Source organism: Marmota monax, unplaced genomic scaffold (genome assembly GCF_021218885.2).
Source record: "Marmota monax isolate L192 unplaced genomic scaffold, Marmota_monax_Labrador192_F-V1.1 WCK01_AAM20220418_F8-fsc00016, whole genome shotgun sequence".
NCBI lineage: Eukaryota > Metazoa > Chordata > Mammalia > Rodentia > Sciuridae > Marmota > Marmota monax.
The window spans coordinates 671772-696245 of NW_026695209.1; the positions used below are offsets into that span (position 1 = coordinate 671772).

General features: G+C 38.5%; 2 protein-coding genes across 12 annotated transcripts in view; one reads left to right on the forward strand and one right to left on the reverse strand.

Annotated features, from left to right (window-relative positions):
* The window catches only part of Usp16 (ubiquitin specific peptidase 16), a 25033-nt gene extending 18313 nt beyond the window's left edge, over nt 1-6720 (reverse strand). Inside the window, exons 1-5 of one of the 5 annotated variants that reach the window (XM_058574569.1) lie at nt 6542-6720; nt 6309-6375; nt 5570-5758; nt 3250-3351; nt 1292-1470 (exon numbers count right to left, since the gene is read on the reverse strand). In XM_058574569.1, coding sequence (XP_058430552.1) covers nt 1292-1470; nt 3250-3310 — 240 coding nt within the window. In that variant the 5' untranslated portion in view covers nt 3311-3351; nt 5570-5758; nt 6309-6375; nt 6542-6720. Of the gene's footprint in view, nt 1-1291; nt 1471-3249; nt 3352-4686; nt 4935-5569; nt 5759-6308; nt 6376-6541 lie in introns of those variants that run through there. The other 4 variants (XM_046430510.2, XM_046430509.2, XM_046430508.2 and 1 more) reach the window with 4 other exon arrangements.
* On the forward strand, nt 6694-19047 carry Rwdd2b (RWD domain containing 2B). Of its 7 annotated transcripts, none has more exons than XM_046430520.2 (7): nt 6695-6810; nt 7724-7841; nt 15231-15401; nt 16929-17155; nt 17263-17330; nt 17438-17800; nt 18053-19047. In XM_046430520.2, the coding sequence occupies exons 4-7, from the start codon at nt 16949-16951 to the stop codon at nt 18285-18287; spliced, it is 873 nt and encodes a 290-aa protein (XP_046286476.1). In that variant the 5' UTR covers nt 6695-6810; nt 7724-7841; nt 15231-15401; nt 16929-16948; the 3' UTR covers nt 18288-19047. The 7 variants fall into 7 exon arrangements, with proteins under 7 accessions (XP_046286477.1, XP_046286476.1, XP_046286475.1 ...); XM_046430519.2 differs by having other exon boundaries at nt 7724-7837; XM_046430521.2 differs by lacking the exon at nt 7724-7841 and having other exon boundaries at nt 6694-6810.
* Nucleotides 19048-24474: the final 5427 nt, after the last annotated feature.

Sequence of the window (24474 nt, forward strand, 5' to 3'; positions counted from 1 at the left end):
TAAACCTCAAAGTTACAAAAATTCATGAAAAGAGAAGAATTCATAATTGATCATGAATACAGAAGTGTCTCAAGAACTTATATCATTTTTACAATTTTGAAAATAAAATGTTAAGCTCTAGAAATCTGAATTTTGTTAAAAATTAAATATCCATAAGCAACTTAGGACATTTACGGAAATGGTATCTAGAAAACCATGCATTAAAAGTACTCTTCCTCTCTAATTTGTCTTTCCTGTTGCAAATAAACCACACTAACACAAATCGTCATATCTGGTTTAGACCCTTAAGAGTCTCCCAAATATTCTCTTCACTTTAGTATCCCTCATAACATACTTAATTTTTTCAGTTCAATGTTCCTAAAACAAAGCTCCATTCATAAACAATTCAATGATTACAAATTGCTCTCTTAATCTCCTAAGGAACTGATAACCCTCTGACCCCAACCTATTTTTCCAATGTTAATTCCCACAATCTCCTGTTTACATATCAGCTATCAGCTAAAATCACAGTAGTTTTATAAAATTTATCTGTGGGAGAAATTGGCAAAATGCTTAATAATATCTATTATTTCTTATGATTATATGTGAATCAGTAAATATTTCAATGGGAAATTTTCAACTTATAAAATATGGAAAAGCAAATTGGCTCTCTGCCCCATCTTTACCTTCCTGACAAGTCTGCCTAGTAGTCCAAATTCCTATACACATAACCTGCCATCACTAAGGACTGACTGGTAGCCAGATGTTTAGTACCACGACAACAGATGTGAGCAGGTGTAACAGACAGTCATGCACCAGGCAGTCACATACACACCTTCAAGACCAAAGTATTCATTCCCCCAGCTGCCTGGAATGTGGCCTGATGAGAACTCACAGCAAAGTCCATCTAACCCAAGGATTATCCTCAACAAAAGGGAGTGAACCTGCCCATGATACTCTCTAGGGACAAGCCACCAGTAATGAAGGTCTCTGTATGGGTATAAAGGCTCCTTGCCTTAATTTAGGATATTGCTCAAAGGCCAGAGTTCACTATATAATCAGCGGAGGACCTGTTGCAACAGTTTAATTTAACTTTTCCCTCTGCTTATTCCTGCTTCCTAACTCTTTTAATAGTGTGATACTTGAGAATACTAACCAGTAAACTGCCAACATACAAATCTTACTCTCAAAATCATTTCCCTGAGAGTATGCGTCTATCCTAGTTAGCCATAACAGTACTTTTAGATGATACCTTCTAAAACAAGTTTGAAGAGTTTTCTAAAATCCCAAATTGATAAAATCTAAGCATTACCTGATGGCCACATTTAAGACATAGCCAAACTGACGGATTTTCTTCTGTTTCTTCTTCAGATTTATCTTTTACTTTGTTGTCTGTCTTACAGTCTTGACAAATATTCCATTCCACATTGACTAAAGCCTTTTTCAAATTACCTTGTTCCAATCCTTTTCTAATGTGTCTACATATAGGTTCTATTAAAACAAATAATTAAAAAATGAGGCCAAAAATAGATTTTTATTAATGTCAAAACTTAATTTTTCATTCAAACTTCAAAACTGAATTAACCCTATAAACAATCAAATACCCTAAAATCTTGCTTGATATTTGGCTATTATGATAATTACATGACTTTTTCTTTTTTTTCCTTTTTTCTTTTTGGTGGTCATGCTGGGAAGCGAACTTAGGGTCTCGTGCCTAGACAAGTGTTCTACCCCCAAGCATCCAAGAAAGAGATCTTATTCAAATTTGAAATTTTCATTTTTAAAGTTCTAAATATAATCACTACCATCCCCAAAAATTCACTTCAATTTATCTATTTTCTTTAAAGGAAGGTCCTTTAAATATTTGTTTTCTTTATATTAAAGAAGTTGGAGAGAAAGTCCCTCATTCAGTCAACACTACACCTACTTCAGGCCAGGCACTACACTAGATACTAGGCAACCTAAAAGCAAGCAAGCCACACCTCTTCTCTTTTGAATAGGTCACACTCTGGTAGGAGCAGAAGCTAAATAAATTAATCTGTAAGAATTTCTAAAACATCCTATAGCATCACAAGAGGAGGCAGCTAAAGACTCCAAATTTTTCACAAGGGAGATAACATATACATTCCTGGACTATATTAATAGTAATAAAAAAATCTCCAATATTGATTAACACATCCTATAAGCTGTGTTAATAATATATGCTAAGTGTTTTACATATAATACTTCCTTAATCCTCACAATCACCCAGAAAGAGCACATTAGTATTTCCAATGACAAATGAAAAACTAATATTTAGAATCCAAGGTCATATAACTACTGACAGGCTATGCCAGAACTTGGAAGAAAGTTTCTGACTTCACAGTTCACACTTCAAACTATGACCTCAGGGAGTAAAGGGCAATCTGAGAACAATCCTATGAATAAGAACCTGCAAATGTTCATGCTGTCTCCCTGAATGGCAGGGTCTCAGAAGGTACAAAAATAAGCAACTGGACCCTGAAACTAAAAACTATATTGGGGTCAAGTGAATAAAGGGCTTTACAAGCCATTCTAAAGGGTTTTCATTGTTTCAGGAACACTGAAGTTTTAGAAATTACTTAAGTAGCACAACTGGCTTTATGCTCAATGAATGTGCACCAAGAGAAAAGTAAAAACAAATGAGATCATGCAAGACAACTGCTGAATCCCAATAGTCAAATTAAAAAAAAAAAAAAAAAAAAAAAAAAAAAGCTACCCTTTTGAACTATCAAATTAGCAAAGATTTTTACAAATAATCATAACCAACACTGGTGAAGGTTCAAGTAAATGGGCACTTGATTATGCTGCTAGGGGGCCTATAAATTAGTAAAACATTTCTGAATAGCAATTTAGCAACCCAATCAAAAGAGCCTTGAAAATCATTATACCCTTTGATTCAAAACAGTTCTACTTAAGAAAATAATTGGATGTGCACAGATATTTAACAACAAAGATGTTCATTATTATCCCATTCTTAACACTAAAAAGTGAAAATTTACCTAAGTCTGTAACAGTAGAGAATTAGCTAAGTTAATGAAATACGCACTTGTGACCCTTTACATCAATGGAATTATACACTACTAAAATGCCATAGAAGACTAGTAAATTACATACAAATGTAAACATTAAAATGCAGATTACATAACAATAATATACATTTGATCCTACTTTTATATGTTAAAATCCTTTTAGGAAAACAAATATCCTTTTAGGAATATAAATGTTAAAGATTCAATTAGTGCAATATACCTGAAGATTCAGAGGAATCATCAGTTGGAACAGTTTTTCCCTTTGTCCGTTTCTTTCCCATGCTGGCACTTTACGGATTATTTACTGACACAAAATAACAATCTAGAAAACAAGATACAGTTAGATTGACCAAGAAAAAAAATGTTTTATATTGCTCTAGGAAAAGGAAATACAGCTAAGCCATATATAATTTCTTGCATGTCTATCACATTTTATAATTTACAAAGACTATTGACATATATCATCTAATTTTTTTTAATTGCTTTTTTTTAATCATCTAATTTTTAATAAGAACTTGAGGTAGATGGGATAGTACTTCCCTGTCTTCATACCTTGGGAAAATGATTCTTAGCAAAGAAAGGTAAGAGGCTTTCAATAAATCTAAATATCAGGGGAGAGCCTCAGTCTTCATACACAGATCTTGAAAAGTCTCAACACTTGACACTAAGAGAAATCAAACTCCTTACCACATCAATTAAAAACTCTGAACTGGGCATGACAGTGCACACCTGTAATCCCAACCACTCAGGAGGCTTAGACAAGAGGATCACAAGTTCAAGGGCAGCCTGCTAAGTGAGACCATATCTCAGAAATAAAAAGGGTTTGGGATGGAGCTCAGTGGTAGAACACTTGCCTAGCATGCAGGAGGTCCTCGGTTCAATCCTTGGTACAGCAAAAATATAAAAATTTCCTTAAAAAGTAATTCTGAAAGCAACTTCCTAAATAGTTAGAAATTTTACAAAATAATTTCAAACCTACATATAAAAAGTGATGCATTTTTCTTCACCAGAATTTCCAATAGTATCAGCTAACAAAAAATTGATTACAACTTCGTTATCAACTATTTATATTACTATAGTATTGCCAAAATCACTTTGGAATACAAATATGACTGTACATCAAATCTTCACTATTTTAATCAACAATTCAAAATTAGAAAACAGGAAAAATGCTGAAAAAATACATATCTAACTTTAAAACTATTAATAATTTTGAAAAGCCATTTTTTGTGCATTAGAATAATTTGTCAGTGACAAATCCTTAAATGATTATAAGGTATTGTACCTGAAATGTTCATTAAAATTCTGATTGTGTAAGTGGAGATTAGGGCAAATTAGGGCCTAGAGAAAACACTGTTACTGTGTGTGTGTGTGTGTGTGTGTGTGTGCGCGCGCGCGCAAAAACCCAGAGTCTAATACATGCAAAGCAGGTGCTCTAACTGTCTTAGTGTCTTAGAAATATTCCCCTTTTTGGCTTTGGTGCCTTAGTGTAACTGGAGGTAATTCAAAGAGATTTATATAAAAACTGAAAGTACAATTGATAATTATCTTTTCCAAGTATAACTTAAAATGCTTAGAAAATAAATAAATGAACAAAGGAACACAAAAGTATACGAAGATCATACAAAGGAGGAATATTTTATGTACTTTTCCTTACCTTAAAGATAAACATTTAATTGTAGATCTTAGAAAAAAATAGTACCCAAGTTCTGGCCTCCAATCCAACTCCCTCTAATCTGTGCTACATTCCAGTACCAGATTCGTTTTCCAATAATGCCATTTTTAATCACATCACTCTCTTCACTGAAAGCCTTTAATAATTTCCAAGTCCATATTCCTCAACTTTACCATCACAGTCCTTCATAGTTTGGCCCAAATGCTTTGGCAATACTGACTCTCATTACTCTTTCACCAAAAAAAAAAATAAAATAAAAAACTACTTGAAGTAATAATTACATGGTGCCTTTGATTTTCCAAGTCTCAAAGTACTTCATAAATATTTTTACATATGATTTCACAACCCTTTAAATGGGTTTCACTAAAGGAAGAAACTCAGAAACAAAATAGTGAAAGAACACAGGGTTACAGAAATGTAACTAAAACACAGATGTTTGGGTTCTAAGATCACCATTCTTTCCCTTCCAATCAAATCCAACTCTTCAGTAGCCTCTACTCCAAATACCTTGTCCCGGCCTCTGTGCCTTTGATTTCTGAGTTTTCTCCATCCATCCAAAATCTCCAAGCTTTCCTTTTCAATAAAGTCTTAGTCAACACTTCCACTTTAAATAAACCTCTCCACTAAACTTCCCCACTATTTTAGTGTGCACTATTCATCTTGTCCCTTTATCAGATACTTATCGTGGGCTGTTTCTTAAATCTTTAACCTGAACATGTCATTTTTCTCTCAGCAATAAGAAATTGTAGGAAAAAACGGTTCTAGGCATTATTTCTGAGTTGCCTGTAGCATCTACCACCAGTGCTAGTATACAGCAGTTCCTCGTAAAATACTTCTTTTTGTTAAAATGGAAAAACAAGAGTACCTGAGGCATAAAGGATGATTACAATGTGCAAAAGGTAGGTACAAAAGAATGGAGCAAACAAGTTCTGGTGAAAAAGAAAAGGAAGAAGAACGAAGAAGTCAGAAGTCTGCAGTAGTGAAGACAGCACTAGTAAATCTGGTTGCAGTAGCTCACACTCCAAAGGAACACTTGAAAGGCGAATCCTAATTGCTGCAGGTAAAGAACATAGGAGGTCACTAAAGAGGTCCAGTAAAGTTTTGACACTTACAAAGGCAACTAAAGAGACATGAAAAGTAAGTACTGTATCATCAGCTATAAAACAACAATAAAGCTACTAGATGTTTTCAGTTGAGTCTCAGGATAAGAATTAGCATCTTAGTCAACTTACTCTTTACAGAACCGCATGAAAATTTTAAATCAGCACTAGCTCTACCACATCTCATATTGATCCAATTCCCTTCTTCTGCCCTCCCAGTCTTCCCCTGCCTACTCGCTTCCATTACAAATGTGTGTGGAAACCCCTGTCAGCAGATCTTTCTTAAACGTGGCTTTCAAGTTTTGCCTAAACTAGTCCTGCCCTGGGAATACGCATCTGGTTTGGAGACAGATCCTATTCTTACTAAGCACAAGGACGCAGCTACAAACCCAACCCCACTCATCGGGCGCTCCCGGTAGCTAGCCAGCCGCCCACCGACATTCCCAGAGGCCGCCACGCCTCCTTCCCTTCCCATCCCACCCTTTCCAACAGTTCCGCACCCACCGGGAATCTTGGGGTCCGGGGTCGAGAAGGACGCCAACACCGAGAATTCATTGGCCAGCTCCTGGGACTGACAGGACATCAAGCCAATGAGAACGTGGCACCGGAAAGGTTAGAGTAACACGCTTAGAAGGGGCCCTTCCAGGGAGAACACGGTTGGGGCGGAAAAATTCGTGCTCTACGAGCGCAGGAGCTCAGAAGAGTGGTGATCGCAAGTCTGTGAAAGCAGAACTTACCCACGGTGACAGCTCCCATAACTGCATCCCCTAATGGGCCTTTGGGCTAGGCGGCCGGCTCCGTCTTCCTCCCGGTGACGAATAGAGAGCAACAGAGCCGAATCCACCGTGCCCCTTAGAAAGCCGGAATTTCCGGGACGCGGCATTATGGGAAGCCACTCGGCCCAGGGTCGGCCCCGCAGACGCTGATTGACGCGCGCCTCTGTGTAATCCACGCCGGAAGCTGGCGCACAGTAGTGCGGAGATGTCGCGAATGAAGTCTTTCCTGGGTGGGTTATCTATGAAGTAAATTAAATCTTTCTGAAAGCGTGGGTAACTGGTGGTGGTCTGTGATTGGGAGCCTTCTGAACGGTAAAAACGAAATTTATGTCGTTGGATCAACGTGTTGCACAGCCCAGGTTGTGGGTTTCTGGGCCGAGTCACAGGTCTGGGCATGAAGGTAGTTGATTAGATTCCATTCTCCAGCCTGAGGAAAGTCAGAAGCTCTGTTTCAACTGGACCACTTGCATCTCGGAGGTTTCTGGAAAACCCATGTGTTTGTACCTGGAAAACTAAACAACCACAACCAAAAGAAACTACCTATACACACAAGAACATGGATGTATCTTTATGATACTTAAAGTATACACAAAATTACCTACTGTATGATTGAACTAGCTTAAGTTCTAGACCAGACAAAACTAATTATGGTAGGGGAATATGAGCGTGGCCTTTGGCTTGATCCTAAGCCACTCCATTTTAAGAACTCCTGTTTGAAACCTGCAGTCTCACCAGGCATGCCTACTGGAGCGTCCTGTATAGCCCTCAGGCACAAACAAGTCATTTCTCACCACCCTGATTAGCTCAGAGTGAAGCCTCAGGCAAGCTGTCCTCCACCTTTTAGAGGAAAAGGTGCCCAATAAGAGGGAAAGGCGAAAAGATTAGGGTGGGGACCACCAGACCAGCTGTTTGAACCCCACAGTAAATGTCATTGAGAAATCCAGTGGCAGCTGTTAAGGACTGAAAGGGGGCGGGGGTCAAAAGCCTCAAAATTTAGTATAAAAGAGCAAATGAATAGACATTCAGCCAGCCAAAACTGATGCCATTACGCTGAGAGTCTGATGAGGACTTGCACTGACATCCCAACACTTCTCATCGTTTGCTGATCCTCTGCATCTTCCTCACTGCTCTCAAATTCTACAGCCACATCTTGACCCTGGTGAGAGCCTCAACTTCTCCTTAGGGCCATCTCCTCAACTGGCGGTCAGCTTCACCTAAGGAGAAGCCTGTCTTGGTTCCTGACCTGATCAACACTGAGTGAGTGTGCATCTGCTGGACTTAAAACCTAAGGCTTGAGACTTTTGATCTAACACTTGAACTTAGCACGCAGAGGAAATGTCTGTCATAAGCCTGTCATGATTAAGTGTGTTTTCAGTGCTTAGAATTAATTAATCTAGAATTGTTCGCTGTGAATTTATCTAGAATTGTTTGCTATGAATTGATTTTGTCTATTGCAGTGCCTAGCATTAAGGATTGTCATTTTTCTTGACTAAGAATCTATAGAGTGAAATTGTATTGAATGATTTGAGTGAAAAAAGCATTGAAAATGGCAGAGCCATGTGGACATTCTTTATTTCTCCTTGACTTAGCACCTTTTGCCCATCGAGACTGGGACAAAACATCACAACAGTGGTTGCCTTTGTGGGAAGTTGAGCATGAACTGACTAGGAAAAAGCTTGAAGGAACTTTTCTGAAGTGGTAGTAATGTGCTATATCTTAGTAGGAGTTGAGTTACATAAGTATGCTGAGGCTGGCTTTGAACTCAGGATCCTCCTATCTCAGCCTCCCCAGCAGCTGGGATTACAGGTGTGTGCCACTGCGCCTGGCAACCTTATCAACCTTATCTTTGCTTTAAAAGAATATCATCTGAATGGCAAGAAGTTGATTAACTTTCATTGTCTTTACATAGGAGATTCCAGTAGCATCTTTCCAGCTGTGATAACCCAAAATGTCTTCAGAATTGCTAAGTGAACAAGGGGAATCCTTTCTTGAGAATTGCACTGCAAAATTTTCACTGTAAAATTCTCTTTGTTTATGCTTAGAATTTTACATAATAAAAGTTAGAAGTAGATTATATAATGGCATGAAAAATGCCCAATCAAAACACCAAGTAAAAAAAAAGATATAATTATGAATACCTGTGTATTATCATTTTTTTAAAAAAAGTTGTTAAAGTTAGCAGTTATATCTAAATTGAATGTTCTCAAATCTTCACATTCATAAAATTATAAAACATCATAAAAGTGTAGTGCACGTAGTTGGACAGGGAAGACAAAAACGTTTCTAACTATTCTCGTGTTGGGAGTCTCCTTCAAACGGTCCTTCCATTAACAGGGACAAATCTGTGGATGGATATGGTTCCTCCTACCTTGATTACGGGACAAGAACACTTAAGGTTGCCACGCCAACATCTATCCCCTCTCCAATCTCCCTATTGTCTTGCTACTCTGGTTCAGGATCAAGGGAATAGATTAGAAACGCACAATCTGGGATTCCTCTCCCAATATCACCTACCTAATCCCGACCTGACGTTGTTCGCGTTTGAGGAGCTTTACTTTAAAGGACCAATCCTGGCCCTACTAAATGCTGCCCGGGTCACTCCGACAGTGACAGCAACTGGGAAATGACAATGAGGTTAAATGAGGAGAAATACAAGACTGAAAACTGCGACACAGAAGCACCTGCGGGGTCAAAGAACTATGCAGTTCCAAGCGCAGAGGAGAAAACACGCGGCCGCATTCCGGACCAAAAGGTCAGGACAGTTATGACTTCCGGGACTCGAAGCCTCGCGCGCGTTGGCGTTAGTCCGGAGAGCGCTGTCCCATTTTTCCCAGGCCGCCCCGCAGGACCGGCTGAAGCTTCAGTCGCCCAGTCCTGGAACTTTGTCTCCCGAGGGGATATGTAAGCCAGGAAATCCGGGCTTACAGCAGCGATGGAGCCACGGTTCCAGGTGAGTGTCTCGGCGGGAGCACTGGTAAAGGGGACTGAGAGTCTTCCCAGCGGAGAGGTCACACCAACTTCCTGGAACTTAGTACGTGATAAGACCGCCTTCCCTCGCTCTGCGAGTCCACTCATTGGTCCAAACCCACATCGCCGTTTCCTAGTCCCGCCTATAGCCTCTCAGAAGACCCAATCAGGAGCGACGGCGTCTGCCAGCTGCGCAGTTACTGGGAAACGTCTCGACTTGATCAATCAGAGCCCTGTCTATGCTTTGAAAAGCTAAGCTGCTAGGAGAGCTGGTTCCACTCCGGAGGTTCGTGTTTCGTTATACATTTTAACAGCAATTACTGAAATCTTGGGTAAGAGAGTTCTTTGGGGGGTTTTCTCGTCAAAGAAAATAAGTTGTCAACTAAGTGTCTTAACCTGTGACCTCAGTCCCCTGCTTGACCCACGGGTGGTTGTGTGCTTCTTTGCTAATTTCAGTTTGTCTTCCCCAAACTCATGAGATCCTCTCCAAACTTCACTCCCTCCTGGCTGACTTTAAACAAATACATAGCTTGAAATAAGTGTAGGTAGCTGGATGTGGTTGGTGCACTCCTGTAATTCCAGCGACTCAGGAGGCTGAGGCAGGAGGGTTGCAAGTTCGAAGCCAGTCTCTGCAATTTAGCGAGCCCCTATCTTTAAAAAAATAAAAAGGGCTGAGGATTTAGCTCACCAGAGGATTGAGCACCCCAGAGTTAAATCCTCAGTACCAAAAAAAAAGATTTTTTAAAAAATTAGCCTTGACTTCCAAAATTACACCTCAGCTAAATCTCTAATAAACTCCAAAATCATATATCTACCTGCCTGTTGGACATCTCTATTTAAAGGTATCTTAATAGACTTATTACTTGATTTGTTGAAAACCAAGCTTCAGTTTCCATAATCTTCCCCATCCAAGTAAATAGAAAATCTTACCATCCATTAGCTTAAATCACAGAGTCATTTTTATGTAGCTCATGTAATTCATCAGTAAATCCTGTTGGCACTCTCGCAATGCCCTGTACATTGCTCACCTCCCTGAGCACCTCCCCTAATTCAAACCACCGTCATCTCTCCCCAGGTTATTTCAGAGCTTATCTGCTCTTCCTGCTTACCTCTTCCTACCTTGTAGCGCGTGTGAGCCTCTTCATAAGTTAAGCCCCTCTGGTGGTCTTCTGTACCAGGGAGGATAAAATCCAAAGTCCTGGATGGCCCTGTAAGTCCCAACATAAACTTCCCAGTTTATCTCCACTAACCTCCTCTTCTTTCCCTCTGGTCCCAGTTCACTCTACTTTAGCAAGCTAGTCTAGCACCCTCCTGCCTTCTAACTTTTGAATATGCTCCTTCTCGTTGGTAGGTGCATGGCTTTCTTTTTCAATTCCTTTGTCTTGCCTGCCATCACTTTTCCTGACAACCCTGTGTACAAACACTTTTGTCTCCCTGTTGTTCTGTGTCCTTGTTGTCATTTTCAATCTTTATAACAGTTATCCCTTGGGCATACATATTTGTTTTTTCATGTCATGGTCTCTCACTAGATTTAATCTCTATGACAATTGAGATGTTTGTTCCTTTTATTCGTTGTTATAGTGCCAATGACAATGTTTGACACATAAAAACTACTTGAGAAACATTTGTTGAAAGAATGACAAATAATCATTATAGCAAGAAGTCATATAACTCTACTCTGTTACCAGTCATTCCTTTAAGCACTTTTCACACACTTGCTTAATCTTCACAGCACCATTATCATTCCTATTTTGGAGATGGGGAAACTGAGACTCAGGTACATCAAACGACTTGCCCAAAGTCACACAGTTAGTGGCAAAGCTGGGAGTTGTACCTTGTACAACTGAAATCTGATAAAGAGTCCATACTTTAGCCAGTTGTGGTGGTTTACACCTGTAATCCCAGCTGCTCGGGAAGCTAAGACAGGAGGATTAAGAGTTCAAACCCAGCCTCAGCAAAAAGCAAGGCACTACGCAACTCAGTGAGACTCTGTCTCTAAATAAAATTCAAAATAGGGCTTGGGATGTGGCTTAGTGGCTGAGTGCCCCTGAGTTCAATCTCTGGTACCCACCTCCCAAAAAAGAGTCTGTACTATAAACTATCACAATTTTTTTTAAAAAAAGGTGAATTCGGGGCTGGGGTTGTGGCTCGGGTAGAGTGCTCGCCTAGCACATGTGAGGCACTAGATTGGATCCTCAGAACCACATAAAAATGAAATAAAGATTAAAAAAAAGGTAAATTCATTTTCTCTAATAATTATCAAGTGAATTGTTTTCTAGCATTATTCAATTTCAAAAAAGACTAGAGAAGATGTTTATGGAATTACAATAAATCTGGGAATTTTAAATAGTTATGAGAAAATTTTAAATAATAGCAAATGCTTAAACTATGTTAAGTGAAAATAGTAGGATATAAAATTATATGAAGTTTGGTTACTAAAGAAAGCATTGTGATTGAAGGATGGAAGAACACATTGTTCTATTTATTTTTATACTAGGAATTGAACCCAGGGGCACTGTACACTGGGCTACATCTCCAGCCCTTTTTATTTTTTATTTTAAGACAGGGTCTCGCTAGGTGCAGAAGTTTGCCTAGAACTTGCAATCCTCCTGCCTCAGCCTCTGAGTTGCTGGGATTACAGTTGCATGTGCTACTGTACCCAGCCTCTAATGGTTAGTTGAAAAAGACTCAAAGGTGGTGAGTAATCATGATAATATTTAAACTACAGAAGTCTGGATGACTAGGTGGCATCTTCTGCTCTTCTGTGGTAAAAAGAGCTAAATCAATTAGCCAGGAAAAGAATGTCCTAAAGTAAGATAGGTTTGGGGTAGACAGCATACTAAATTGACCTCTTAAAAAGTCATTGCACTGTTGGAATCTACCAATAAGGATTCTGAAAAAGCACATATAAAATGTGTACAGGCTAATCAGTACCCAAGGTCACCCTAAAACACCCTGTTGAACTTTGTTTTGTTCACTCTATCTCAAGAGCTTCTCCTAGCACCAAATGCCTTCTGTGATTCCTCTCCCCCCACCCCCAGCATGGCATTGACACTGTAGTAATCAGTGTCTTAAGGAAATCAGTTGAAGATTCACTGGGATTGGGAATTATATGGTGTTGACATTGATTTATACTCTAATCTGTGGAGACAGTCCAATGTGTTCAAGAGTGCTTCGTATTTTCTTGATTTATGTCGAGTTAACTCTAATGAATGCAGCACCCTGCCAACTTTCACTTTTAGTCATTCCCATAATGCTTAATGGGTTTTTGGCAGGACATACCTATAATTTTATTTTTTTTAAGTAGAACTTTTTTTACTCTTCAGAAGTACTATATAATAAGTTAGCTAAATCATTGAAAAAAATACCATTTCCTGGTATTGAAGAATAAAACTAGGGGTTGAGGCTGTAGCTCAGTGGTAGAGTTCCTGCCTCACACACGTGAGGCACTGAGTTTGATCCTCAGCACCACATACAAATAAATAAATAAATATATTGTGGCCATCTACAACTAGAAAATATTTTTCAAAAAAGAATATAACTATATTGGATGAAATAAAGTAGACTTGAACAAAGAGAAAGACATGTTCCTAAAGAACTTGATAATACTTTATCCAAGGCAGCCTTTGTGAATTGGATCCATTTTCAGTGAGCTAGCATTTTGTGCTACCAGATCTATAAAACAGTCTTATCATGAACAGTGGATAAGTTCACTGCACAAGGTAACTTTTTAAGAGTGTTCAGCTGGCCTTCCATGGCCTCTAAGCTGCCCCACCCCTTGTTCTCAGTACTGGTGCCCAGCCAACCACTATGTGAATCTCTTCCTAAAAGTCCATGCTTTCTTGCCTGCCTCCTTGGAGCCCTGCCTAGAAACTGCATATGATCATCATCATCATAATAACAGTGTGCAGTGTGAGTTGATAGACATTAGAGGCAACGTGCAAGATTCTCCCCGGAAATAGACACTTTGAAGAGACTCTTTAATAAAGGGGCCTTTTCCAAAGGTGTGGCCAAGTTCAAAGGAACAATTACACTCCCCAAGTGCAAAAGCCTGCTGGAGCCAGGGACAAAAGGAATGCCTGAAGAAACTGTGGTCTTCAAGAGCTTCAACCATGGTCAGAATCCTACCAAAGCAAAGAAGGAAGAATGAAAAAATACCCTGGCCTCTTTCTCGTCCCATTCTCCCATGTCCTGTGAGCACATAGACTGAACCCAACCACAAAAGGCAGAGGGATAAGATGCTTTCAGGCTATGGAGGTCAGCTGTCTAGAGTTCAGGGCAGAGATAAGGACTAAGAATGGATTTAGAGGACAAGCAAAAAGAAAATAATCATAACAATGAGCCCCTGAATTAGATCTTGGTAGTTGGGATTGTGAGGAAGGCATAAGTTCAGGTGTGTACAGTCATCCCTCCATATCTGTGGGTTCCATGTCCATGGAACCAGTTATAGATTGAAACCAATTATAGATTAAAAATATCCAGGAAAAAAAGTTATGCCTGTATGAACAGATTCTTTTAGACTTTTTTGTCATTATTCCCTAAACAACAGCTATTCACACGGCCTTTGCATTGTATGGAGTGTTATAAATGATCTAGAGATGATTTAGAGCATATAGGAGGATTGTGTAGGTTATATGGAAGTGCCATACCATTTTATACTTTGCTGAGAGTCGGAATTGTCCCTGGCATTTTACCAGAAGTATGGTTGAGAGGCGAGCCATTAAGATGATGTTGGATTGAAACAGGTTGTGTATTCAATTGTATATTAGACCTTTACTGTCGGATAATAGGATGGCTCTTGCTGCCTCGGGCGCCCGCTACTTTGGAGTTCCCTTTGAGTTCTCGCCGGTTCCAAGAGTGGGTCCGCTTGGTGTGTGGTGTGTTCCTGGAGGAGCGTGGGTGGCGTTCGGGAGAGTTCCCGGGGAGTGTGTGCGTGGAATGCTGTGGGAGTTCGGAAATAAAGTTTGTTCCTGCTTGAGTGGCTCGTGATTTGGTGCCCAGCCAGACTGCAGCAATACTTGAGAATCCCTGGAATGTAATATTTAAACATCAATGCCTACATTATAATTAGTGGCTTTTAAATATATTTTGAATATATCTGAGTGAAGCTATTAGACAAAGGAATTATTGATAAACAGGAATAAATGAAAAGTAAATAGATATTTAAAAGGAAAACAAAAATAGTTATATAAAATATCAAAAGCTTAGTGAACAAAATTGGGAATTTTTAGGTAATTTTTTTGTTAAGTAAATAAATATAAATTAAAAAAAAAAAAGAATCCCTGGAGTATAGAGTATAGTATCTGCAGGGCATCCTGGAACCAACCCCCCATGAGTACCAAGATAACTGTACTGTTTTACTTGTGCTTGGGGAGGCTACAACCTTCATCACTTAGCTGTGCTGCTTTCCCACCTCAAAGACTAGCCTTGAACCTATGATCCTAACTTTAAAAATGTTAACAGGGATTACTTGATTACTTACTTCCAGAAGCTCTCCTCCATATGCCTTCTTCACCTATCTGTGTCTTACACTTTCATGAAGGTTCAGCTCAGATCCTGCCTTCTTCCTCAAATCTTACCCTTTTTTTGGCCCATTTCATTGATTATGTGCTCATGTTATTCCTATGATAATACCTATGTCATTTAATGCAACCTTTTTGTTGTTACTTTTGTATCCTATTAGATGTGTATCCTGATCTTCAAACTAAGTAATGCCAGGAAGACATGAAGGTCAAAGCTTTACATATAATAGCTGCTTGATAAACTTTTACCAAAGATGAACAAGAATGATGTGAAGACACCACTGATTTAAATAATGATGTTTGATTTCACAAAATAAAATCTTTTAAAGAAGGTAAGCCAAGTTTTCCTGTGTAGCAATGAGGTGTTTTTTCAAAAGAGTAATCATTCTTTTTCTCTGCTCAATTTAGAGGTAGTACATGCTAATGACAAAATTTCCTTCTTCCTTCAACCCCTTTCAACCAACACTAATTGGTGAATTCATTTCTAACTCTTTTCCATGCATATACAATTATGAAATAATAATATAGCATGAGGCCCTGGGTTGGATCCCTAGCAATGAAAGGAAAAAAATATATATGTGTATGTGTGTGTGTGTGTGTGTGTGTATACACACACACACACACACAATATGTGACTATAATAATATATATAAAATATATATGTGAATACTGTGGGATATATATAGATATAGATATATGTACACACATTGTTCTAGCTACTGTTTTTTAAGGTAACCGTATGTCATGAACATCAATGACAATAGACATTTTTAATGACCTCATAATATTTTCTTGTTTGCATGTATATTTATTAAATTAGTGTCCTATTGTTGAACATTTGAGTCATTTCTGATTATTTTTCTTATTCTATGCAATGATTTAATTAACATCTTTAGTTTTCTGATATGAAACATCAAAACTCTGCTTTGGTGTAGACTTAGGGAAAGATAGAGGCCACCTGCAGAAGGCTTTATCTTCGTGTTTTAATTTTCTTCTGTCATTTGAATTTGTACTTTGTACTTTGTGTTGGTGGAGATACTGGGGGTTTAACCCAGGAGCACTTTACCACTGAGCTATATCCCAACCCTGGTTTTTTGTTGTGTTTTTGTTTTTTTGGTTGGGGAGAGATACCTGGGATTGAACTCAGGGGCACTTACCCACTGAGCCACATCTCCAACCCTATTTTATATTTTATTTAGAGACAAGGTCTTACTGAGTTGGTTAGCGCCTCACCATTGCTGAGGATGGCTTTGAACTCATGATCCTCCTGCCTCAGCCTCTCAAGCCACTAAGATTATAGGCATGTACCACTGTGCCAGGCATGCTTTTGATTTTTTTACTCTGAGACAGGGTCTCACTGCTAAGTTGCTGAACCTTCTATCCTAACTTTAAAAATGTTAACAGGGATTACTTGAGCTGTGGGATGATTAGCCATTACTTGCTCTTCTTTATTTTCTAAAAAGAAGTTAACCATACACATAACTAAATTCTCTTACTCATTTATTCATCCTAGGTTTCCTCTCTTCTGGATATATAATTGGTATAGCTTTTTGACTGTAATTTGTTTACTTCAATGAAGTTGGTCATTGTGGTAGCTGAAAATATCAGATGTACTATATAGATAATAGGAAGAACAAAGGAATTTAGTTATTATTAGAATAGTATGTCTCTCACTGGATTGCCCCCACATTTTTGGTCTTGAGCATAGTACATCTGAAAGTAGAATAAGGAGGGGAAAGATTGATTAAATTTCATATTTTATGAAAAATCAAGTACCTTTTGGTAAGTACCCATGTTAATCTATTGAGTTCTCTCAAGATTGTTTATGTAAATTGTCTCTCTTATTCTTACCTCCTTAGAAACTTACAGATGTCCAAAAATGATTGAGATAGAGCAAGCAGAGGCCCAGCTCTCTGAGTTAGACCTGCTGGCCAGTATGTTTCCTGGGGAGAATGAGCTCATAGTGAATGACCAACTGGCTTTAGCAGAACTGAAAGATTGTATTGAAAAGAAGACTATGGAGGAGCGATCTTCAAAAGTTTACTATACCATCAATATGAACCTAGACATATCTGAGAAATCAATGGTAATTCAACTTTGTTTTGGTAAGAATTAGAACATGCCAAGACTTACAGTAACACTTACGGCATTCTTTTCCCTCTTTTCCTTTGTCTTTCTTCTTGCTCTTCTCAGGAGATATTTTCTCTGGCCTGCATTCTTCCCTTTAAGTACCCTGAAGTTCTGCCTGAAATTACTGTCAGGTATGTTACACTAATTTTAGAAGTCAAAAGTCATCAGAATAAAAGCAGTTCTTGAGTTTTCTCTTCCAAGAAAATTGATTTAATTTTTCCCCCTTCTTTTCCATCAGATCAGTATTATTAAGTAGATCCCAGCAGACCCAGCTGAACACAGATCTGACTGCATACCTACAGGAGAATTGTCAAGGAGATGTCTGTATATTGAATGCCACTGAATGGGTTAGAGAACACGCCTCAGGCTATGTCAGCAAAGATGTCCCATCTTTCCCCACCACAGAAAGTGCAGTCCAGCCAGTTGATCCCATTCTTACAAGACTTTGGATCTACAGCCATCACATCTACAACAAATGTAAAAGAAAGAATATTCTAGAGTGGGCCAAGGAGCTTTCCCTGTCTGGATTTAGTATGCCTGGAAAACCTGGTGTTGTTTGTGTGGAAGGTCCACAAAGTGCCTGTGAAGAATTCTGGTCAAGGTTTGCTTTCACATAGTTTATATATCACGTCAATAACAGCAGTAAATGAGGTTTTGGTTAGGATCACAACCAGAATCATAGCTGATTAAAATAAACACCAATGAGATAAAAGTAAACTTAAGTAAGAAAAAAAAAAGATATCTTTGCTTATAAGATAGGACATTTGCTAAACTGTTTTATAACTTCTGTTTTTAATGCTATAGAATATTCAACACAATTTTGAAAATTTCCACTTTGAAAATTTCTTTTCAGACTCAGAAAATTAAACTGGAAGAGAATCTTAATTCGCCATAGAGAAGACATTCCTTTTGATGGTACAAATGATGAAATGGAAAGACAAAGGAGATTTTCCATTTTTGAAGAAAAAGTATTCAGTGTTAATGGAGCCAGAGGAAACCACATGGATTTTGGTCAGCTGTATCAGTTCTTAAATGCCAAAGGATGTGGGGATGTTTTCCAGATGTTTTTTGGTGTAGAAGGACAGTAACTAAGGAGAAGAGTATTTTGTATTTTGTCACTGTTGACTTTTTGTTTTTTCCCACTCTTTTTTGAGAGATGAAGTAGTTTTATGTTGAGTGCAGTGGCACACACCTATATTCCCAGTGACTAAGGAAGCTGAGGCAGGAGGATCACAAGTTCCAAGCTATAAACTAAAAAGGGGCTGGGGGTGTAGCTTTCTGTTGGAGCACTTGCATGTTAGGGTCAAAATAAAGCAAGAAAAGGAAGTGTAGTTGATGAAAATGTCATGATTTAAAGAACTGCATTTCAATTTTTAATCTTTAAATTATCAACAGAAATTTCTTGACATAAAAACTACTGATTTTGAAAAAGAAATAATTTATATAATGACAAGTTATTACAAGTTGGTAGCCCAACTTGTCAGCCATTCCCAACATCCCCTTTTCCTTTATCTGCTATCAATAAAGAAGTTTGGAAAGCTTAACTGCTCACCTTCGCAGCCTCTGTTGCAGCTACAGGTAGCTTTGGGACACATTTGCAGGATTTCTGAGAAAGATTTGCTTCTCAAATAGAAGTGATAAAAGTGGCTAAGCCATCTTTTTCCCTATTTTTGAAACAAATACTGAAGTTATGGAAGAAGCTGGAATGGTCCTTTCAAATGAGAAAGGAAAGATCATGGGAACCAAAGAGATACCAGTGCTCATCATGTCGGTCTGCTGATCCAGTACCATCCTCTGACTATCTGTAGATATCTTATTATGAAATAAAACCAGTTTTATTTAAATTTCTATTAATTTTGTTTCTTGTTACTAGCAGCTGAAAGCTAGTTTGCGAATAGATTTTGATTTCTTCAAAGCTTTAGATCAGTGTCTACCCCTACCACTTGACATACTGATTGTGAAGTTTTTCTTAGTTGTTTTGCAGTTCGTCTTCAGTTTAGTATACTTATGGTCTGCCCCTGCTCCTGGGCTTGCCTCACAGAAGGCTGAGGTGTAAATAGAGCTTGTACTTTTCAACTGATCGTATCAAATTGGTAATTTAGAGAATTTTGGCAATTTGAATTTTGACAAATATTTTTATTCTAGAAGTGACTTTCTGGAAATTAATTTTTGGCAAATTGACCTAGAGTCAAATAAACACACTGCCTGATGTTTGAGTCCTCTGTAAATCAGTTCCAGAAGTATTTATTAAATACTTGTTAATTGCTAATTGGTAACCATATGTTGAATATTCCTTGAAGAGTCAGACTTGGTTAGGGTTGGAGTAAGATATAAAGCATTGTTTACCTTTGTTGGAGGCAGTATATGTGTCCATCACTGAGTGAATCAGTAGATAAAATATATATAAAATATATATAATATGTTAATATGTAAAAGTTAGAATGAATAAGAGATCAAGGCAATGTGGACATATCTTAAATGTAAAGATGGCTAAACACAGATGGGAATCAGAATGGCATTAAAACACAGTGCTGCTGGGCGCGGTAGTGCAACCTGTAATCCCGGTAGCTTGGGAGGCTGAGACAGGAGGATTGTGAGTTCAAAGCCAGCTTCAGCAAAATTGAGGCGCTGAGCAACTCAGTAAGACCCTGTCTCTAAATAAAATACAAAATAGGGCTAGGGATATGGTTCAGTGGGTAAGCGCCCCTGAGTTCAACACCTAGTACCCCCCCACCAAAAAAAAAAATAGTGCCCATTTTCATGTCTTCTGTACCTCCTTATTGTCTCCTTGCTCCACACCTCCTGATAACCCTGTCATTCACCCTAGAAATACCATTTCTTACAGCCATACCAACCATCTGTGTGTCTAGAGTTTTGACTCTTCTAGCCACTACCAAATTTGGATAAAATTTGATATCCCTAGAGACCACCAAAGGGGCCAAATTATGTATGTATTACTTTTAACAGAATTAGTCACTGCATATTATCTTTAAAAATACAATGTTATGTACAAATAAACATCAAAAGTAATAAAAACAGGCTGGGATTGTGGCTCAGTGGCAGAGCACTTGCCTAGCATGTGTGAGGCAAGGAGTTCAATCCTCAGCACCACATAAAAAATAAATAAAGGTATTATGTTCATCTATAACTAAAAATATTTTTAAAGAAAATAACAAAAACATAGACTACAAGAAAAAGATTTGTAAATTCTCTTCCCCAATACAGACCGCCTGTCAAATTTACATATTATGATATAAACAACAAGAGAAGTACAGATTTTCCAATCTCATGAATAACAAATTCCTTTGAAAATAGAAAAAAAAGTATTGCAATCATCAAAAGAAAAAAAGCAAGTTAGGTGATCCTGCCTATCTTATACATTGTAAGAGACACAAAAAAAGCTATAAGAGGGCTGGGGATGTGGCTCAAGCGGTAGCGTGTGTGGCACGTGTGCGGCCCGGGTTCAATCTTCAGCACCACATACAAACAGAGATGTTGTGTCCCCCGAAAGCTAAAAAATAAATATTAAAAAATTCTCTGTCTCTTTAAAAAATAAATAAATAAATAAATAAAAGCTATAAGAATCTGAAATTAAATGTTAAAGGCAATAGCTCTTATGTCCTCTGAAACAAAAACAGAAATCTAAGATTAGTTCCACAAATCTAAATTAATTGAGAAACAAAGCCACACTGATTCCAACTGCATAATTTTAAGCACATTTGCTTCTGTTCAGGACTACAGCTTTTCAGCACTTAAAAACTATTACACACTCAACTATTATGCAACTTTTTTTTTAAATAAAGATGTTTATCAGGGAAACCCAACAAAAATCATCGGGGAAATTCCATAAAAACTGCAAGGCAGCTGACAAGTCCACAGCCCAATTGTGCCAGGGCAGTGTGGGTAGATTGCAGGAAAAGCCACAGCAAATGCCTGGAGATAGCATGGAAGACATGATTTACTGGAGAAAACTTCCCTGTGTATATGTGATTGCTCCAAGAAAAGTATAGTGGCGAAGTGCTGAACCAGTAGCACCTCTAGCCCTCGAGGTGCATAGCCAAACAGCACCCTCCTCCCCCTCATGGTGTTTGGTCGGTCCATTGGCCAAGGGCTGGAACCCTGACAGGCATCCTTTCCACAGTGCTTTCAGCTCCGAGCCAGTCTCCTTTCAGATAGCGGTTTTTTATCTTATGCTGCAGAAGCAGTGACATCAACAGCGTTCTCTTGTTTATACGCGGAGCACTGGACAGAGCAACTGTCCTGGCGTACCTGCAAGAGAGTAGCTTTCTACTAATAACACTAACCTTTACTAGTTCCCAAAGTGCACAAGGGTCCTTAAAGATAATATCTAGCTGGACTTCCCAGTTCGATCTGCTCCCATTTCCCTTAGCTGGGCTAGGTTTGGGGAAACAGAAAGGAAGCTTTCAGGGACATGATAATCTGTCCCCCTTTGCTTTAGGGATGATACGCCAATCTGATGTCACTAAATTTGGGGAAGGGTTGTAGGCTTTAATGTTCTTCATTATCTCTAAAACGTGAGCGGCGGGGCCTGGCGAGCGAAGAGCCAGGTCCTTCGGGCTCCTTGTATTCTGGGGCGGTAGCTCACAGCAGCTGTCTCTGAGCCCCTACCGGCCACCACCGCGCGCCCAGGCGCAGCTTCAGCGCTCTGGGAGGATGCGCTACACCCTTCACGCGTGCGGCCATCCTGTGAGGCGTGTCCCTGAAGCACTAGCTGGTGGGCTGCCAGTCACCTGAGCGCGGGGACTTCTGGAGAAGTTGCGTCACCTGCCGCAGGCGCTGCGGCTTGTGACCTAAGCTGAGTCCTAAGGGGCAGACTTATCCTTTCGCCCTGGGTACTGGCATAGCGCAGCCACCCAGGTGCTGCTCTGGTACTGAGATGGCTGGCTGTTTGCTTGTTGGTGCTTACTATCTTTTGGAAAAAGAAGCCTCCATCCGGGTTCCACGTTCTTGGGAAATTTCCTACACGTTACTGCAACAGAGAGAATTTGAGGAATGATGTGCCTTGGGACCCGGGTGACACCTTCAAGGTCTACGGAATCCCCGATTTTACCCATAGCATTTCTGAAATAGAGGTTCAGTTTTTCCCCGGTGGGACTTTTCGGATTTTGTAAACCTACTCCTGCCACTTCCAAAACTATCTTTCTCTATCTATACATCTATAAATCTATCATCTATCTATATATAGGTGTGTGTGTGTGTGTATATATAACCTTTTTGCATACACGTATGTTTTCTTTTTCAAATACTGTACATGCTGCCTTGTTTTGCCTTCTATGATTAAACAAATTATAAACGTTTCATGACATTCAATATTTTTCAAAAACATGTTAAAATACTTGTCTGAGTGTTTTGCAGTTGGTTTGAGCAGTTCACTGTTTTGATTATGAAGTCATAACATTTTCCAGGGTTTGGTTGTTTTTTTTTTTTCCCATCAGCAAAGTAACTGTGAGCATTCATTATTGTCTCTCCAGATTGCATTTGTAGAAGTGGAAATTCACAGTGAAGTCTGTATTTTAATCTCCAAGTTCCCCTTGTGAAAATTTGAGAAATTAAAATTAAAATGCTTCTGAAATTTTCTTTTTCCCAGATTATTATCAAATTGGGTTGTTATTTTGCTAATATAACAGATGAAAAAGTACATATTGTCCCTATGTTCTCTTCATTTAACTTTTAAAGTGGTTTTAATTTTTTCATATGTATAATGGTCAATTACATTTTTTTTTGCCATGAATTGTCTGTTTATGCCTTATTTTTATTGTAGAAGTATCCTTAAAATATTAGTAGTTTAATACTAATATTAAAATAGTAAGCACACCTGTAATCTGAGTGGCTCGGGAGTCTGAGACAGGAGGATCGCGAGTTAAAATACATATATTTATGGTTTTCTGCCTTTGAAGCGTTGGCTGGGAAAAAATTCCCTGCCCCAGAACAATTTGAATAAGTACCTATACAATCTTTTTTTTTTTTTTAAAGAGAGAGTGAGAATTTTTAATATTTATTTTTTTTTTAGTTATCGGCGGACACAACATCTTTGTTTGTATGTGGTGCTGAGGATCGAACCCGGGCCGCACGCATGCCAGGTGAGCGCGCTACCGCTTGAGCCACATCGCCAGCCCCCTATACAATCTTATAATACTTTAATTTTTGTTTTAAAATAACTTATCGTGGGGCTGGGGATGTGGCTCAAGAGGTAGCGTGCTTGCCTGGCATGTGCGGGGCACTGGGTTCTATCCTCAACACCACATAAAAATAAAAAATAAAGATATTGTGTCCATCTAAAAAAAAACCTAAAAAATAAATATTTTAAAATATTTTAAATATCTTATTGTGAAATAGATATGTAACATTCATCCTATTTACTTTACTATGATATATTCACCTTGCACAAAAAGGTTAAAAAAAAAATTAAAAAGCAAAACAATGAGTAACAACATTCTTACCATCCATTTAAAAAATGAAACTTCACATTGTAGTTGAAGTCCATTTGTGTACTTTTGTTGTTTGCAATCCTGTTTCTTGGTGGTCCTAACCCGTAACATAAATGTGTAACATTCCCATAAATATCTGTGTATACTTTTATGACATGTATCTCTGCACAGCATTTGTGGCTTCACTTTTTTTTTTTTTTTAGAGAGAGAGAGAGAGAGAGAGAGAGAGAATTTTAATATTTATTTTTTAGTTTTCGGCAGACACAACATCTTTCTTTGTATGTGGTACTGAGGATTGAAGGCGGGCCACAGGCATGCCAAGTGAGCGCGCTACCGCTTGAGCCACATCCCCAGCCCCTGTGGCTTCACTTTTAATAGTCATTTTAGAGTATGACATGAAATAGGTATTTAAATTATTTTCTCAAAAGGAAACCGTTGTTTCAGTGAAGTTTACTGGATAATCCTAGTTCTTCAGAGATTTAAGATACCTCTTTTTTCAGAAGCTGGATATGATTTCTGGATTTGTCACATGATTTCATTCCTTATTCCTTGACAAACTTTTAGGACAGTTATGGCATTGTTTCACATTTTAAATCTTGGTGGGATGAATCATTGTTACCCTTGCTATTCAAAGTATTTTACTTATTCTTTCATGCATATTTATTTAGATGACTTTTCAGAATAGATTTGTGGTATCTAAAAACCAAAATTTACTGAGAATTCAGTTGGAAGTACATACCTTTTATCTCTATTGTGACCTTTTTTTTTTCTTTTTTTTTTTTGGGGGGGGGGGACCTTTAACCACAAGCCTTGCCACTTTAGTCAA